The sequence below is a fragment of the Eurytemora carolleeae genome, unplaced genomic scaffold, assembly GCF_000591075.1.
Source record: "Eurytemora carolleeae unplaced genomic scaffold, Eaff_2.0 scaffold1167, whole genome shotgun sequence".
Classification (NCBI taxonomy): Eukaryota; Metazoa; Arthropoda; class Copepoda; order Calanoida; family Temoridae; genus Eurytemora; species Eurytemora carolleeae.
The window spans coordinates 64,849-83,371 of NW_019397104.1; the positions used below are offsets into that span (position 1 = coordinate 64,849).

The window sequence follows — 18,523 nt, forward strand, 5'->3', positions numbered from 1 at the left end:
AGTTCAAAGTGTACAAATCATGTAAATGTTCACAAATTATATGCAGTAGAGTACATTAATACAGTATGTTCCCTAGACTATCCATTTCAATTTCGAATTTTTTAAAGCTGTTAAATAAACTTTATAATGAATTAGGTGAATAAAAAACATAATTTGATTTATAGTTGTAACGGAAAATCATCGTTTGTAAAGTGAAAGGCATAGAGTCTATGTGAAATGGTCATTGGTCAATTATGAAACCAGCCTCTTTCATAATTTGGTTTTCTTTTAACATTAATTTTAGATTTTCTATAAAATGATATTCCAGGGCCCAAAAGGTTATATACAGGGTGTCCCACATCATATTAGACCGAGAACGGGTCTAAATTACGATTTTCGGGACTAATTAGAAAATTTCATTAGAATGAATCATTTTGAAAAATAACATAAGGCTTATATAAGAATTTTCTTGCGGAAAATGATAAGTTTTTCGAGTATTAAGAGTTTATTTTGGTTGGAGATAATCTAATATGATATGGGACGCTCTGTAGCATAAATATGTGTAGTACACCTGCATTATGGAAACAGTACAACAAAATGGCCGTTTTACACTTTTTTCTAGTAAATTCCCCTCTAATATATATTCTTTTCTTTATGATTTTACCCCGTCCTATAATCTTATAAAAAATGTTACTAACCCTGCTAAAATTACAATAACTTTTACCTCTAAGATTAAACAAATTTCTCATTAATTTATTTATTTATCTATTAACATTTAAAAAACTATTATGGATTGAGCTTTATAAATTCGTACATATTATACATATCATATTCCTATTCCCTGATAATATACTTCTGGAGAATAATTTTGGTTTCCTTCTATTATTATTATTGATCTTTTAGTAAATAATGCTTCTTAATTAGCATACTATAATTGTTCTTACAGGCTAGACTGCAACAATAATTTAGTTTTTTTTGGGCCGCTTAAAAAACGGCATTTAAATACTGTTGTCCGAAATTGAGGCAAACCTCTTTGTGTGCATCAACATTCTTTCCAGTTAGACCAACCTGTCGGTGGTCGTTGATGACCTGTATCTGTACCGAAAAACAACCGAATGGATCAGTTATATATGGATCGGATAGCGTATGGATTTTTTCTTTTTACTAACACTGATAACTTTATATTAAAGATTAAGAGAAATTAATTCACTTCTTATTAACGTTGAATTGAACATTTAATTGAGTTATATATATTGAAACATGTGAGGGATGATTAATATTTAGAGAGATAAATCATCACAAATGTTATTTTTTTTTCAACGTTCAATTAAATGTGCAATTAAACATTAATTAGATGTGAATTAATACTATAAACTGCATACTAAACTTGAAAATATTCTGCATTCAAGTAGATATATAAATCCCAATATATGTAGGATAGATGTTTTGGATAAACGGTTTGTATAATTTTTCTTAGGTTTCATATTCGTCCTGTGGTACAGTACTTATTCTTTTCATAAATTTTTTAATTAATTAATCTCAGTTATTTTATCTCAATTAAACTAATATATATATATATAAAATAATCAAAATGTATTCTCGAATAAACAAGCAAAGCACATTGAATTTATTAAATTTGTAACTCGACTGTGTAGCCCCTAGCGGTTTCTTTTCAACCTAAGTTGTTTTAGCGCTTTAATCAGCTTTTTTCGTGAATTTTTATGTATGAATTTTGCACACTTCAAGAATCAAGATTGATTACAATTATATAGAAAATAGACATTGCATTTATGATGATGATATATTTATTCATGAACATGGGTAGATTAAAATATTAATCATAACAACAATAATTTCTACTGATCCCTTCGGGATCCCAAAAATCAAGAATACGATTAGTGCTAACAGCGATTCTACCATGATGCAATTAAGGAACTCAAAAATATTTGAGCTTGGAAAATATTAACAAACCGTACTCATAAAGTTTTAATTAACTAATTTCAATAATTTAATCTCAAATACACCACGAAAATATAAAATAATTGATTTAAGTGTATATTTACTTAAAAACCCAAGGCACAGCGAATTTATTAAATTCATAACTTGAATGAAATGGCACCTAGTGGTGTCTTTTTAAACTATAAGTTGTTTAAGCGCACTAGTCAGCTTTTTTCGTGGATTTTGATGTATGAATTTTGCGCATTTCAAAAATCAAGATTGATTAAAATTATATAGAAAATAGATATCGCATTTATGATGATGAGATATTTATTCAAAGTAAGGAGTTTGAAACTAACAAAGTACAAATCTTCATTTTGAATGTTATATCTCTTCTAATCTTCAAGAATTCATTTCATATTTTTATTTTTGTTGCAAGATATCATTTGATGCTTTACAGATGGTTTATATATTGTTGGAATGCGAAGGGGGTCTCAATTATTTGTTGTGGAAAGGTTATTTTGTAAATCTTGAAAAAAAAAGATTGAAAAGGGAACGTTTATCTCTCACTTAAAGCTCTTTAATTTCTAATCCTCATATTTTATGTTCACCTTATCAGAAATGTTAACAACCATGGTACTATTATCCATATCCCAGTCTAGAGCTACCGGAGGAACTAAACCTGGAATAGGCAGAAGTGAAGTCGGACATTAAAGGTCGTCTTTCAATTCACAGAATTATTTACAATTTATGTACTGACAGTGCAGAAGTTAATGAAGTTATTTTAAAAACCAGTTTCTCACATAGCATGACGATTGTTTGAATAGCGATGTTAAGGTTGAGATTGGGTTTTCTACACTGATGTATTAAAAGAATTAATAAAAGTTTTTTTTGCATATGCAGGAAACCCCAAATTTAAGAAAATATACACAGGGTGTCCCACGAAACATGGCAGGTGGTGAAAAGCTTAAAATGTCTTCTTCCACAGTTTGTTTAGTTGTTTGAACCCCAAGAGAATAATAAAAAAAATTTAGTATAGCAAAATTGATTTCAAAATAAAATATATTCGAGTAGAAGGTTTTTAAAACTAAACTGCAAAAAGTCTATAATATCTAATACAGTATATGGAAGAAGACAGTCAAAACTATTCCCAAACTGTCATGTTTCGTGGGACACAATGTATAAACTGTCATGTTTCGTGGGACACAATGTATAAACTGTCATGTTTCGTGGGACACAATGTATAAACTGTCATGTTTCGTGGGACACAATGTATAAACTGTCATGTTTCGTGGGACACAATGTATAAACTGTCATGTTTCGTGGGACACAATGTATAAACTGTCATGTTTCGTGGGACACAATGTATAAACTGTCATGTTTCGTGGGACACAATGTATAAACTGTCATGTTTCGTGGGACACAATGTATAAATTGAACAAAATTCCTGCAGTCGTCTCTAAAGCAATCGGTTTATCCAATAGTCTAACACGCTTTCCACGAAATCATTCAGAGGCCGAATTTAAATAAATTAAGCCGCGGCTTACATTTAAGACACGGCTCAAATATGTTGGATCCACTTAAAATTGTATTCAATGTTTCAAGATTTATTCCGGCGATAAATTAAAACCGGTTTTTGGCGGATTTGACACTCGGTTGAAATTCATTAAATTCGGACTCGCGGGTAAAAGGTAATTAAAAATTGCGTTGAAAGTCCTTTAACTTCTCATGTTTCTAGGGTGTTCGTGAAGAAGAATTGACCTAAATATTTGTATTCTACCTTTAACCAGGATATTTATAGATTTGTTGTTGCAACGGTATTCCCCTGAGTCCTTCAGCTTAATCTCATCTGAAACAAATCCTTTCAGTCCATAGGCCGGAACTTTTAAATGACTTGAATGCGTTTAACCCTATCACGATTGGGGGAGGGGGGGGTTCCCCCCCTTTCATATTAGACAAAAATGGTTAACTCCTTTAAATTTCTGAAAATTACCGGTTTATCTTTCAACGAGGAGAAAATGTGGTTAAATAACTTTTCTATATATTCAAAATATATATATAATATATATTCAAAAGTTTCGACTTCAGTTTTAAAATCTAATTTTGAACAACTCTTTATTAATTCTTTAATAAGATTATAAAAAAAGTCTAAACTTTAAAATATAATTAAAAATTATAAATGAAAACAAGATGAATTGAACATTATGCAGTTTGTGTTGTAAATCACATTGACTCTGTACATTTTTTACTAAAAACCCAGAGATAAGAGCGTAAAGAGGTGTAACAAAGGCTAGAATATGCGATATTTTACTAAAAGACCAGAGATAAGAGCGTAAAGAGGTGTATTTTCCACAACAGGTCCTATTGTGTACAACTGGAGTACACAATCAATAAACAGACGTCTGTTAAGTATACTTTGAATACAAAATACAAAACCAATAGACTAAATTCATAATTAAATGTTTTACTTAAAAGTTTGAGTATTTCTTTAAAAATTGTAAAATTGAATGGGAATTTTATGCAATATCAAGTGGCCGTGGCAGTCAAAAACCTAGGTGGAGCTTATGAGCAAACTGTATATATCTAGTCTGTAATAAAATCTAACCTAGCAAAAGTTTGTTTATAAATGAACTGGGCCCCTGATGGATATGTTGTTTGAATTGTACACCATGATCACTACTCCAAACCTAAAATGTTATATATACACTTTGCTTGTATATCTGTGTCTGTTGTTTTTGCGTCCAACAAATCTGAAAACAACTGAACTGATCGAGCCCTCATTGACCCCAGGAAGGTTTATGGATGTGCGGAATTTAATTTTTTCAAAATCCACAAAAAAAATTGTTATATCTGCGAAATTTTTTTATTAAATTGTTAGCTAATTTAAGAAGAAAAAATGCATATTTTTAAACATAAAGGGACTCATTTTAATCCAAGGGTACATGTTTAACAGATACTGTTGTGAATCTAACATGTAACTAAATGTAGGGTCCGTTTGAATTTACGAAGACAACTTAAAAAAAATGAAAAGTTGTAAGCCGAATTTAATCAATTAAATACTTTTTTTTCAACACGAAAAAAGTCATTTTTAATTTTTTTTACAAGATTAACTATGGCGTTTATAACTTAATTTCAAACCATGCTTTTTAAAAATATTTATAGGAGGCTAATATTACAGAAAAATATGGACTAACCTCTTTTTCCGAATGTAATCCATGGCCTCCACAAAATAAGAAAAGGGATTGTTTTTCATAAACATGAATGTCTCCTCCAGCCCTAAAATTAAGGAGGAAATGAGAATATTTTATTTAAAATAAATTAAAGGTTTTATCTAATATTTGTTTGTTATTGATGAAAACGGACCAGAGATTCAATATTATATAAATTGCTTCCCACGGGTAAATGTGATAATAAATACTGTATCGTAATTAAACTAATACCCGGCCTTAACATAATCAACTAATATTTTATAAAACGGTATATTTTTATATTAATTTTTACAGTCTGAAATATAGAGTCTAGAATCTAGAATATTAGGAACTAGGATCTAGGATCTAGGATCTAGAATCTAGAATCTAGGATCTAGGATCTAGAATCTAGGATCTAGAATCTAGATAGAATCTAGAACCTAGGATCTAGAATCTAGAATCTAGGATCTAGAATTTAGAATCTAGAATCTACCATCTAGAATTTAAAGGAATCTAAATTTTCGAAAATAGAAGCTAAAGCATAAAATATGTATGTTTAATGAAAATCAGGTTCTTTCAAGCATTTAACAATAATCTTTAGGTCTTACGTTTAATCTTTAAAGCTAAAGTAAATACTTTTCATCCCGAAAAAGCATTTAAGATTATTTGATGGGTATTGTGAAATCCTTAAGTCAAAAAACATAAAAAGCTCTAAACTTTTAAATTAGAAAATATTAAAACCGTGCAATACTTTTGCATGGGAAGTAGAACTAATCTAATTCGGTTCAGAGTAAGTTTATGTCAGTTTTAAAAATTTGTTTTTTGTTTGTTTTTATAAATAAATAGGTGCCCAAAAGATGGTAAAAGAATGATACAACAAATGGGATTTTACCTAATTTGTTGAATTGGACAGGTTTTTTGCTCTGAGTTGCCATTACAGTAGCCCAGGAGATTTTGAACAGGCGGAAAATAATCTAAAAATTACTTTCTTTTGTACTAAGCTAAATTATATAATTTTATAAATGAGCCAGCACATATCTGATTAAATATCATTGCAAATGCAGTGTATACAACTCCACAATATAAAAGTTCCTACAAGCAAATGTGTTTAGCTAAAAAAAGGTGTCTTGCGCATTTGTTGCTTAGGAAACAATGGAGCAATTTTAAGAATTAAACAATTTTCAAGCTAGACAAACAACGACTTTATTTTTTACACAAGTTTTGACATTCAAAAGAGGCGTCATAAGGTTCCCTCCTCTCTGTTGCGCCAATGAAAGGTAGTATTAAAATGACCTACCTACAGCTGGCACAATAAGCCGGTCACTTCGACCTAAATACTCTGAACCATTGATCTTGTTTAACCCAGAACACTAAACAGACATCAATTAAAATATCATAAAAATTTATGTAAATCAGAATAAATTCCCAAATTAACTATTTTTAATAACACTGTTATTTTGGTTTGCAATGTTTTAAAGTTTTAGACAGAAATTCTCTCTTTACCGAGATTAGATTAGATTTAATTATATTTATTTTATTAAAATATATTCTAAAAAGGCGAGAACCTTCGAGATATAGATAACATTTGAATCAAAAACTTTATAGCATGTCGTGCCAAAATAATTTGTGTTATAGGTAATTTTATGAAACGTTTGTGTAATTGTTTTATTTCAATAGCTATTCTAGATCAAATAAGCTTTGAAACAAAGCAGAAGTCAATTTTATTTTCATTTCAATTGAAAAGAAATGTATTTTGGATGTATTCTAAATATTTTGGAGAAAATCCGGGAACCAATAAAAACTTTATAGCACACGTGCTATAATGTACATCTAATCTATCTTGATAGCACGATGGTTACTTTATAGCACGTTCATTATGGAATTCACGATGAAGTGAGGAAGAATGATAAAGTACACAATAGTTTTCAAAAAAAACCTAGCTACAGTGCCCGGCGTTACCCGTGCAATTAAAAGTGCCGTTCACTTATTTGGGTAATTTCATGGTAAATAAAATAGTTTATAGCAGATATTCATTGGTATTAGTCTTTCTTTTTAAAGATATCTATGACCAAAGAAATATCTGATTTATTGCTTTATAGAATTGCAGCTCAAAGTACGCGTCCTTTCATACGTTTTTTATAGCCAAAAAAAAATCTAAAACTATCACATTTCAATGACATCATGTATCAGTCCTTAAAATAAAAATATATAAGCTTTTCGATTTGAAAATTAGCAAAAAATTTACGTTTTGTTGATGTTCCAACATGATTTAATATATACTGCAGCTTAATCTAATATTTAAAATTTTTTAAAAGCCATGGCTATTGACTATTACAAAAAGCATCAAACACTGTCAATGCAAAGGCACCGTACCTTTGAGCTGGAATTCTAAGCGATAAATCAGATATTTCTCTGGCCATAGTTATCTTCAAAACGTAAGACTAATACCAATGAATATCCTCTATCAACTATTTTATTTACCTTTGCACTGGAATTCTGAACGAAAATCGGCTTTTTCTCCGAAAAAATAGACTAATACGATTGAATAGCTAATAGGCTATTTAGTTTACCCTCAAATTATCCACATAACCGATTTTGTTAAAAAAATATAGATTTTGGATAAAATAAATTCTAATTTGTTAGCCTATTTTACCCATGGATTTTCTAATAAAAGTTTGGCTAACTACAGCTATAAGAGCTTTATTATATAGATATATATATATATAGATCGTACTTGGGAAACATAAAACTGTGGGAAAGAGTCAATCTTATTTGTATTTTATATTGTCACAAAGCAATACAACAACCAAATTATTAGTTTTTAATTTTGCTTTTATTCTTCACGAGAAGAAAGAATCTCAAGAACTGACGAGGTTCAACCCAGACCGAAATATGTTTTCAAAAAAATGTGGAACAACATTTATTTATTTTTCTCTACAGAGGTTTGGTCCATCACCGTCACCCAATTTTAAACTTATTAGGACTGTACAATACTGCACAATTACTGCATTTGATGGTTGGAATACAATGATAATCAGAAAACTCTGGAATATGAAGACGACTTTTAGACTCAAGTTATGACTTTAAATAGTCCAATATGCATGCGATACAGCAATTGTGCAGTATAAACAGACCCATTTAACTTAATTTGTGATTTAATAAGAAAAACTATTTAATTTGTAACATCATCAAATAGACACAAATATTGCAATAAAGCCGTCTTCCTTTTTCAGAGTTATCACTATATATAAGTTCAAAAATTAAGTTTTCAGGATAAAATATTGGATAATTTGATAATAAAGATCACCTGGATTGAAATTAGATTCCAACCAAGCTTCTCAGGCCAAATAGTGAACCTGCTTAAATAATAATAATAGTAATAATTATAATAATTTACATTGTTAGAGAGCATATCTTGAACTGGATAGTTACTGCAGAAAAGATAATCAGGACCTTAACAAAAACAAAAATTATTTTTGGAATTATTGTCACATCTTAGTCAGTGCTTTCACTCAAAGAAATGATTGGTTTTTTTTTTATTCGAGATTCTGAAAATTTGGTATTATGTGCTTTTTTAAGGGTGAAGAACCATAGATAAAGATAGATTGGGCATACAACGATATTTCTCATCTTAAAAGATAAAAATGTACGAAGATATTTGAAAGATATATATCACCTTTTAACCATCATTACCGGCCTTTCATTCCCCTAACAGAGGTAGATTAAGTTACTTAACGTCCCTTAGGACAGTTATGTAAAATAACCACCCGCTCGGGGAAAAAATCGCGCATTTTCATCTCAAAAGACGATAAAATTGTGTATAACAACTACTTTTTCTGGAAAGGAATTGTGTTTTTGCCACAAACTCAAATTTTTAAATCCCTATAGCTTTGAAATCTGATGATGTAAACCTTTGATATTTCAAATATAGACCATTTTAATTTGCAATATCAAAGGCCTACGAATTCGGGTTGCAAAGATAAAGGGATTAGAAAATCAAAGTTTGTGGCAAAAACCCGATTCCTTTGAGTGAAATTCCCTGAACTTCCCTGTCAAGTAGTTGTAAATAAACGATTATTTTTTTATTTATGTAAAGAACCTCTTTACTGCTGTTGTATCTACAGTCGGTTTAACCCATTTTACTCTATTCAACAATCTATACGCTAGAAATGTTAAATTTTGTAAGGAAAAGTGCAGTTTGCAATATTAAGTAATGCATTTCTAAAATGCATTTTTCTCCCCCTTAAAATATATTCTAAAAAGGCGAGAACCTTCGAGATATAGATAACATTTGAATCAAAAACTTTATAGCATGTCGTGCCAAAATAATTTGTGTTAAGATGATGATGATGATGATGATATTGATGATGATGATGATGTTGTTGATGATGTTGATGATGATGATGATGATGATGATGATGATGATGATATTAATGATGATGATGATGATGATATTAATGATGATGATGATGATGATATTAATGATGATGATGTTGATGATGATGATGATGATGATGATGATGATGATGATGATAATGATGATGATTACAATGATAATGATAATACCTTGACATAGTTCCCAAAGTATATTGTTAGGTGGTGGGTTGGATGTAAATTTGCAGAACACATCCTAAATAGTTCGATTACATAGATACAATATTACAATAATACAATAAGTTTTCAGATCAGATTTTTTTTTAAATTCCTGTTTTGAAAAAAAATTACCTTTTCAGTCTTACTGAACGAATGTTTCTATCGTAAAGTTTTGCATTCAAATAAAATATAAGCACGATAATGTAGTATTTAAGTTTGCTGAAGTTTATTGAAGTTTAATCGAAAGGAGAAATGTTAGGAAATGTTTGACTACCCCCCCCCCATCTCTTCTCTTTTCGTACTTTTTAGTTTACACATGATTTTTGAAGATTTTCTTTTTATATACATTTGGTTTTCTTTTATCCTTCTCCATGAAGGGGAGTGGTTACCTGTGGTTCCGAATACTTTAGAACATCAAACTCCGGGTTATCCAGGTACACAGTCAGCCGTGGTTTATCCTGTACCTAGATATTAAAAAAACTCAACTAGTCTCATTGTTTTCTAATCCTAATATTAAAGGCCGGTATGCAGAATCATGTTGCAAAGATATAAGGATGAATAAGATTGGTGGGATAGAAAAATCTTTACAGTAGCTGTAGAAAATTCCAAACCCCATTTTGACGCAGATGAGGAGTTTATGAAACAAGTGTGTTGTTTTGCATTTTAAGGCAATTATTCTGTTCTAAAATGTAGGACCCAAAATTAATTTAGCCTTTTGAGTGGGTATAAAATATTCCTTTGTCTGACAAGCTAAGATTTCTGCTTAGAAGAAAATAAATTTCGGCCATTTTTTTCCTTGTTTCTTTCAGAAATTATTTGCTTATTTTTACTGAATAAAACAATAAATGTATATGTTCCACATAAAATTTGAGACAATTTGCATATACAATATACAGGGTTACCCACAAAGGATGAAACTTAAATGGAGACGAACGCTTTTAAAATTTGACGATTTTAATGTTGAATTTGGTGATAATTTGTAGCTAATCAAGTTTTTAAAGTGTATATTAATTTTAAAGATTGTGCACGACAAAAATTATTCAAGTTTGCAGCTGGAGGATACCAGATATTGAAGAGAAAAGTCTGAATACAATTCGTACAGTCGTCGTTGAAGTCTCTACCTTTGTGGATAACCCTGTATAGGAAAGTACGTCTACTCTCAACCCTGATCACCTCTAAGCAAAAATGAATGGTAGCTCTCGGATCAGAATCTGGATAATGTCCACAGTTGAAACTATATCTCCCTGAGTCCTCTAACTCAACCTAAAGATCAGAATCTGGATAATGTCCACAGTTGAAAATATATCTCCCTGAGTCCTCTAACTCAACCTAAAGATCAGAATCTGGATAATGTCCACAATTAAAACTTTATCTCCCTGAGTCCTCTAACTCAACCTAAAGATCAGAATCTGGATAATGTCCACAGTTGAAACTATATCTCCCTGAGTCCTCTAACTCAACCTAAAGAAAACTAATTAAAGGGTCTTTAAGCGTAATTTCAACAGAATCATCATACAAAGATGGCAATGCCCAATTCACAACCGTACCCTGAAAACCTTTGTCTGATCAAGTAAAAATGAAATCAACGTTTATAATTTTGAAAGCTGATTATTTCAACAAAAGTGACTTAAACACGTTTCATTTGAAAAAATTTCTAAAGTTCGTTTTTAGTTAATTGAAGTCTAAAGTGTGTAAATACCTAACTTTGCGTACATCAACAAACTTTTTTTTTAAAAATCAAGCAATTTTAGAAATTCCAGCTTGTCGTTTTTAGAAAATGACAATAATAACCTTATCATTTCTAAAAAAGTCTTAATTTGGTTAAAGTTCAGGATATTTTTGTTATTGCAAAATATTTGTTAACCTTTTAACCCATAGATGTAACATTTAAGCAGTGATACAGTTTTTAAACTCAAAGTATTCTGCAGTGAAAACTTATAAATCAGAAATTTAAGTTTAGTTAAAAACTCAAATCTATTAATGTTCAGGTTTCGACACAGTCTTGCGATGTGTTTTTTTCGATTCCTTTAAATGCGTTCTTGATGCGGGTTAATTCATGACTTTTGATGAATTCACATTTGTACTGAATGACTGAAACTTATTTCAAAAGTTTCCATCCCCTCTGCTTAAACCAACAAATCACGATTACGAGTTAAAAACTAATAAAAACTTTACGTGTTGACAAAAATAACAAAAGCAACTTAAACTTTTAAATTTTAATGCTTTTATAACATGACAAAATGTAAATCTTTGGGACTTAATTTTAGAGGGTTACCCACAAAGGATAAGATTTACAGAACTGTACAGAACTGTACAAAATTGTACATAATTATGCAGAGTTTGTTTAGTCTTCCATCTTACCCTGCAAATGTTAACTTGCTTTTCTTTGTCAAAATCCCCTTTAAACTACATATTATACAGAAACCAATATACTGTCTTCCAATCGTTTAATGTTTGGAGTTATCGGCCGTCTTTAAAGTCTCATCCTTTACGGGTAACCCTGTACGATATGCATAGTTCAAAGATAAACCATTTTTCCTGTAAAACTAAAAATATAATTTAGGTTTTTGAAATCTTGCTTTGAAATACATGAAAACATTTTTTAAACTACAATGGAAAAATGTTTTAATTTTGATTTATTAATTTATTGGATCTTTCAATTTGTTTAGTAAACTTAAACCAACGTATATAAGTTAATTTGAAGTATTGATGATAATATATTCCTAGACTAAGGCCTATAGGAATATATTATCCCAGCGTGCGCTTTCTAGCTCATTACTTAATCTTTCATTATATTTCTTTATTTCAGTGCTTTCAAATAATACTTTCATTTTTCCAGGCTGGACAGCAACAGAAAGAATAAAAAGACTTAGTGGTTGATGAATATGAACACAAAAAAAATTAGCCAGAAATATTGATTCTAAAAATGAAATGCCCCTCAATTGTGGGCACGAACACAGAATGCCCCTGAACTGTAAACACAAAATACAGAATACCCCTGAATTATAGACATAAAATACAGAATGCCCTTGATCTATAGACACAAAATACAGAATGTCCCTGAATTATAGACACAAATACAAAATGCCCCTGAATTATAGACACAAATACAGAATGCCCCTGAATTATAGACACAAAATACAGAATACCGCTGAATTATAGACACAAATATAAAATGCCCCTGAATTATAGACATAAATACAAAATGCCCCTGAATTATAGACACAAATACAAAATGCCCCTGAATTATAGGCATAAATACAAATTGGCCCTAAATTATAAACACAAATACAGAATTGCCTCTGAATTATAGACACAAATACAGAATGCCACTGAAGTATAGACCCAAATACAGAATGCCATTAAATTATAGTCCCAAATACAGAATGCCCCTGAACTATAGACCCAAATACAGAATGCCACTGAATTATAGACACAAATACAGAATACCCGTGAATTTAAAACAAATACTCCAATGCCCCTCTGAAGGAACAAATGGTGGATTTTTGTGGCTAAAAATAATAAGAAATAATATCTTCCAAATGAACCCGGATCTTCTATAAAGTACAACTACATGTACAATGCACAATTTACTCAAGGATTCAGAAAGAATGAGTTTTTTGTTGAGAAAAAAAAAAGTTTTCTTAAAGGGAGTGTCCGCGAAAAATAAGCGTTTTTGATTGCTACTAATCTTACTTCTAGCTGTTGAGTCTGTAAAAACCTACATGTACTAAATAACGTAGCGTCCACCCAAATTGAGAAAGTTATCATCCCATCTGACTCAGATCGTAAAAAAATCAATTTAATTTCAAACAAATCATTTAGATATTACAACCAATAATCATCGATGATTTTTCGACGCATTCGTATATAGATTTTTAATTGTTATGATCTGAGTGTTACTTTTGAAAAAATGAAGACGATATTTTAATATTTTCAGGAATGTTCGAAAAAAGTTGTAAGATAAATATTATTTTAAAAAACAAAATCAAAGATATTAATTATTAAAAATATTAATTTAAAAAAAACAAAATCAAAAATATTATGAAATATCAGCTTTATATGAATGCGTCGAAAAATAATCGATGGCTATAGCTACATTTAAATTCTGTTAGGCCCTGGCTATTTAACCGACAATAAATTGATCCCTCCAGGATCTTAAAAGAAATTGAGATATGAGAGCTCTACGAAATTGGATAAATTGTCACTGAACTGATAAAGCTCACATTTCGATATTAAACAAAGAAATTATGAACAAATTGTTCTCATATTTTTTAATTAATTAATTTCAATAATTTAATCTAAAATTAATTTCAAGATTCAAGATTAATTAAAATTATAATAATTAATAGACATCGCAAATATGATCCTAAGATATAGGTTGTAATATTTGAATGATTTATTTGGAATTAAATTGACTTTTTTACGATCCGAATCATATGTTGTAACTTTCTCTGTTTGGGTGGACGCTACGTTATTCGGAACACGTCGGCTTTAACAATTTTCTCATTATAGACGCAACAAATAGCTAGAAGGAAGATTTGTAGCGATCAAAAGTGCTTATTTTCACCGTAAGCCTGTTCCCCCTGTCATTATTCGCTAACACTACCTTTGCAGGGACTGTTTCCGCCTTTTAAAGTTACCATTTTGATTTTAAAGACAATGACCTTTAAACGTCTCATAGTGATCTTAAAGATTTTAAAGATTAATGATCTGGTAGACTTTAACCAAGCTATATTTATGTATAAATATAAGTTAATATAATCATCAATTTTGTGATTGTAAACTCTATCTGTATACAGATACATTTATTTTAGCAATAAACTTTATCTTATCTTATCTTATCCTATCATACCTTACAGGCTTTAAATAAGAAACATTTATCTCTTTAACTTAAACTGCATTAGATATTGCAAGAAAGGGTTTCTGCAGCAAAAACAATCAAGACAATGAACAACATTTTAAACATTTCAGAAACAAAATTATGAGCTTTGAATAGTTTATATCATTTTTTATTGCGTTAATATTTCTATTTCAATTTGTATTTTTTCTTACATTTTAACCATGAATAAAATAACTTTTTCCAGCCTTCAATATTGTAAGCAATATACTATTAATATTATTAATCTTAGTATTAATCTTAGTATTTTGCTTTATCATCATGCAAATTTGTTAAACCGATTTTAGAGAAACTGTGATATGAATTATAGTTTAAAATGTAGCTTTGTCATTATGTTGCATCAGTAAGGGTCGTTTATAACTCACCAAAGCTGACACGCTAAATCACTGCAAAACAAACCTTTTCCATGAATATTTTTTTCAGTTGAAAATTTTCTTTTAGTTTTAGGGATATCGAACTAGAAATATATAATTAGACATACTGGATATATAATTAGATATATTAGATATATAATTAGATATATTGGATATATAATTAGATATATTGGATATATTATTAGATGTATTGAATATATAATTAGATATATTGGATATATTATTAGATGTATTGAATATATAATTAGATATATTGGATATATAATTAGATATATTGGATATATAACTAGATTTGTAAAATGTTTATTTCATGTTAAGTTGGCGTGCTGCAGTTGTTATGCAAGAATGCATACAATGACGTCATTGTTCACCAGCATTTATTAATTTTCTAGAATATTCATAATTCAGCTGATTTTCAATCAGACCAATGTTGGGGACTATAGTCTGATTAATTAGCTAATTAAATGACAATGAGATAATGAAATGATGATTAACTGATTAGATGATAATTAGCTGATTTAATGATAATTAGCTGATTTAATGATAGTTAGCTGATTAAATGATACTTAGCTGATTAAATGATAATTTTTCGAATTAATAATAATTAGCTGTTTAAATGATCATTGGCTGATTGAATGATAATTAGCTGTTAAAATGATAATTAGCTGATTACATGATAATAAGAATATTCCCAAATCAAATAAAATTTAGCTTAAAAAAATTACTATTATCAGATTTAATGATAATAAGCTGATAAAAAGGCAAACAGCTGATTAAATGACAGCTAACTGATTAACTACAATTAGGTGGTTATATGACGGTTAGCTGATTTAATGATAATTAGCTGATTAAATGATAATCAGTTGATTAAATGATAGTTAGCTGATTGAATGATAATCAGCTGATTAAATGATTAAATTTATTATTTGATAACCAATTGATTGATAATCAACTTACTTATATAAAATATTTACTTGAACTGCAATCTTTATTTCCTGTCAAAATATGCAATTTTATTGTGTGATATTTAACTGTAATTGGGGCTTATTAAGTCAAAGATTTGGTGAGCTTTAAGACAAAAGACAAAGAGAGGGGGAGGGTATAATTAAAAATAAGAAAAGGAAAATTGTAATAAAACGGAAATTTCAGATTCCTTTCCTGTTTTTTTGTATTATTACTATCTTTATTGTTTTATTTATATCTTTATTTGTATTCATATCTATATATTTGTATTCATTTCTTTATATTTGTATTTATATCTTTATATTTGTAATCATATCTTTATATTTGTATTCATTTCTTTATATTTGTATTTATATCTTTATATTTGTATTCATATCTTTATTGTTTTATTTATATCTTTATATTTGTATTAATATCTTTATATTTGTATTTATATCTTTATATTTGTATTTATATCTTTATATTTGTATTCATACCTTTATATTTGTATTCATATCNTACGAGAAGTCGCTGAAAACCCATTAAAATCTTGAATCACCGATTCAAATCCTCATGACATGAGGATATTTTTGAACCAGCGGCAAGTAGTTCAGTGAACTCTCTCAAAATTATTTAATTTCGGTCACTGATCACCATTAGAAATGCATATCCAACAATAAGAATATGATATTGCATACAATACTGGAACTGCTAATATCCAATAAAATTAAATAATTTTCCTAAAACAAAATTTTCTGATCGCATGGAAAACTACATAAAAGGCGTAAACAATTTCGTTTTCGTTTTAGGCCTCGCTGTGAAAGCGCGTAGTTTTGTGCGCGCAAGATGTGAAAGCCAAGCGCGCTTCGACGGATACTGATTGGTATATAAAGCGCGTAAAGACAGCACACACCAAGCAGTTTCAAGCAAACAAGCAAAATGGACAAAACTTTGGTAAGCATGGGAAAAATTAAACTATCAAATGATTTTAAAATTTTTACTTTGAAGAATAAATTTTTATCCTTATTTATTTTTAGTTCATCGCTTTAAATTTAAGTCTTTATATCGAAAATTTTTATCCAAACTTCTTTAGTTCAAACGATGAAATTTTCTTTGGATCCATAAAAACAATTTTTTAGATATCAAGCCCCTTACCGCTTCCCTCCCCCCCCCCTTACCTCTAACTCTTGCTTAAATCAAATGAATTAGAGGAAAGCTTGCTTAAAGGAAATATGTAACGTTTGATGGCTTCTCTTTAATCTTATTTTAAATTGGTCATTTCCAATCCATTAACAGCTCTCCAGACACAAACATTTCCAATCCATTAACAGCACTTCAGACACAAACATTTCCAATCCATTAACAGCACTCCAGACACANCCCCCCCCAATAAAACTGAATAACCAACTTGTTTTGTCTCTGGTGACTCAATGTTTCTCCCAATCAAATAATTGGTTGAGCTTTGATAAGAATTTATTATATTGAACATTTAAGGCTTATCTTAACGAAAGAAAGAACATTGATACTTAGTTACCACAAAAACTTTGCTGTTCTAAATGGTCGTAATTTATAGAGTCGCATGTCTCATGCACCGTTTAAACCATTGTCTGACCAAACATGAATTAGATATCCATGGTTACCCATTAAAAACTGATTATTTTCAATTGTTGTTTCTCTTTGAAAATATCTTGCACATGTCTTCTTCAGAAACAATAGAGGAATTAACGACCACATTATTGTTTGGATAAAGGTATCAAAGGAATCCGTTGTAAATCAAGCATCATGTCCCTCTTTAAATAAAGGTTCACTTGAAAATATGCCAAAAGTCCCTTTAAAATAAATCTTGTCTAGATCTTCCTGTTGATCGCCGCCTGCATCCTGGTGCTCGCCTCCGCCCTCCCCTTCAACGCCGTGGAGAACCCTCATTTCTATAATGGAGATATCGCCAGGAAACCTTACTTTGCTATCCAGGTACTATAAGCCATTACATAAAGGGATTGTTTACTGATTTTAAAATCATGCTGAAGTTCTAGAGAAAAATATAATTTAAATAATTTTTAATAATTTAAAGGCAAAATCGCAATGCACACTGAACTAACCAGAGTGAGAAGCATTCTGTTTCTTTTATTTGAAATCAAACGTGTTTTCGTCTATATTTCAACAATCTTTAAACTTACAGATTTGTTTATTTTACACCTTTTCATTCAAAATGTATATGCCAACAAAAAATATTTCAGATGAAAGGCTAGAAAATTATGCAAAGGGGTCAAATTGTGATCGAAAGTCACAGTTTTCTGAAATATTGACAAAAGCGTTAAATCCACGTGAATAGTTATCATGACAATATTATTATCTACTATTTGAGTGGTTAGGAAAGCTTCTTCCTTTTTAGAGGAAGTTTCTTAGTATTTAAGCAATTTCTTAGTTTTCTCAAAAGTAGTTTTATTTATAGACATTTGTTTATTTGATTTGCCCTAGCTTTATCTTTTCTTTTACGTTTTTGAACTTAACTATTATTTTTTTCATTTCGAACAATTTTGTTCATTTGTGCTTTTAGTGTACTTTTTTTTCTTTATTTTAACAATTTTTGTTCAGGAGCATCTTTGGCC

At 29.7% G+C, this 18,523-nt stretch overlaps 2 protein-coding genes across 2 annotated transcripts in view; both read right to left on the reverse strand.

The window, feature by feature from the left end:
* Positions 1-8,468, reverse strand: part of LOC111711885 (mast/stem cell growth factor receptor Kit) — a 42,336-nt gene extending 33,868 nt beyond the window's left edge. Inside the window, exons 1-7 of the mRNA XM_023486343.1 lie at positions 8,413-8,468; positions 6,403-6,475; positions 5,998-6,079; positions 5,112-5,193; positions 4,523-4,604; positions 3,698-3,766; positions 2,529-2,599 (exon numbers count right to left, since the gene is read on the reverse strand). Of these exons, the coding sequence (XP_023342111.1) occupies positions 2,529-2,567 (39 nt within the window). The 5' untranslated portion in view covers positions 2,568-2,599; positions 3,698-3,766; positions 4,523-4,604; ... (2 more) ...; positions 6,403-6,475; positions 8,413-8,468. The remainder of the gene's footprint in view (positions 1-2,528; positions 2,600-3,697; positions 3,767-4,522; positions 4,605-5,111; positions 5,194-5,997; positions 6,080-6,402; positions 6,476-8,412) is intronic.
* A 33-nt stretch (positions 8,469-8,501) lies between these two features.
* LOC111711886 (uncharacterized) overlaps positions 8,502-18,523 on the reverse strand; it is a gene marked incomplete at its 5' end in the record, with an annotated part of 32,535 nt that continues 22,513 nt past the window's right edge. Inside the window, 4 exons of the mRNA XM_023486344.1 lie at positions 8,502-8,558; positions 9,672-9,735; positions 10,088-10,162; positions 10,872-11,159. The remainder of the gene's footprint in view (positions 8,559-9,671; positions 9,736-10,087; positions 10,163-10,871; positions 11,160-18,523) is intronic.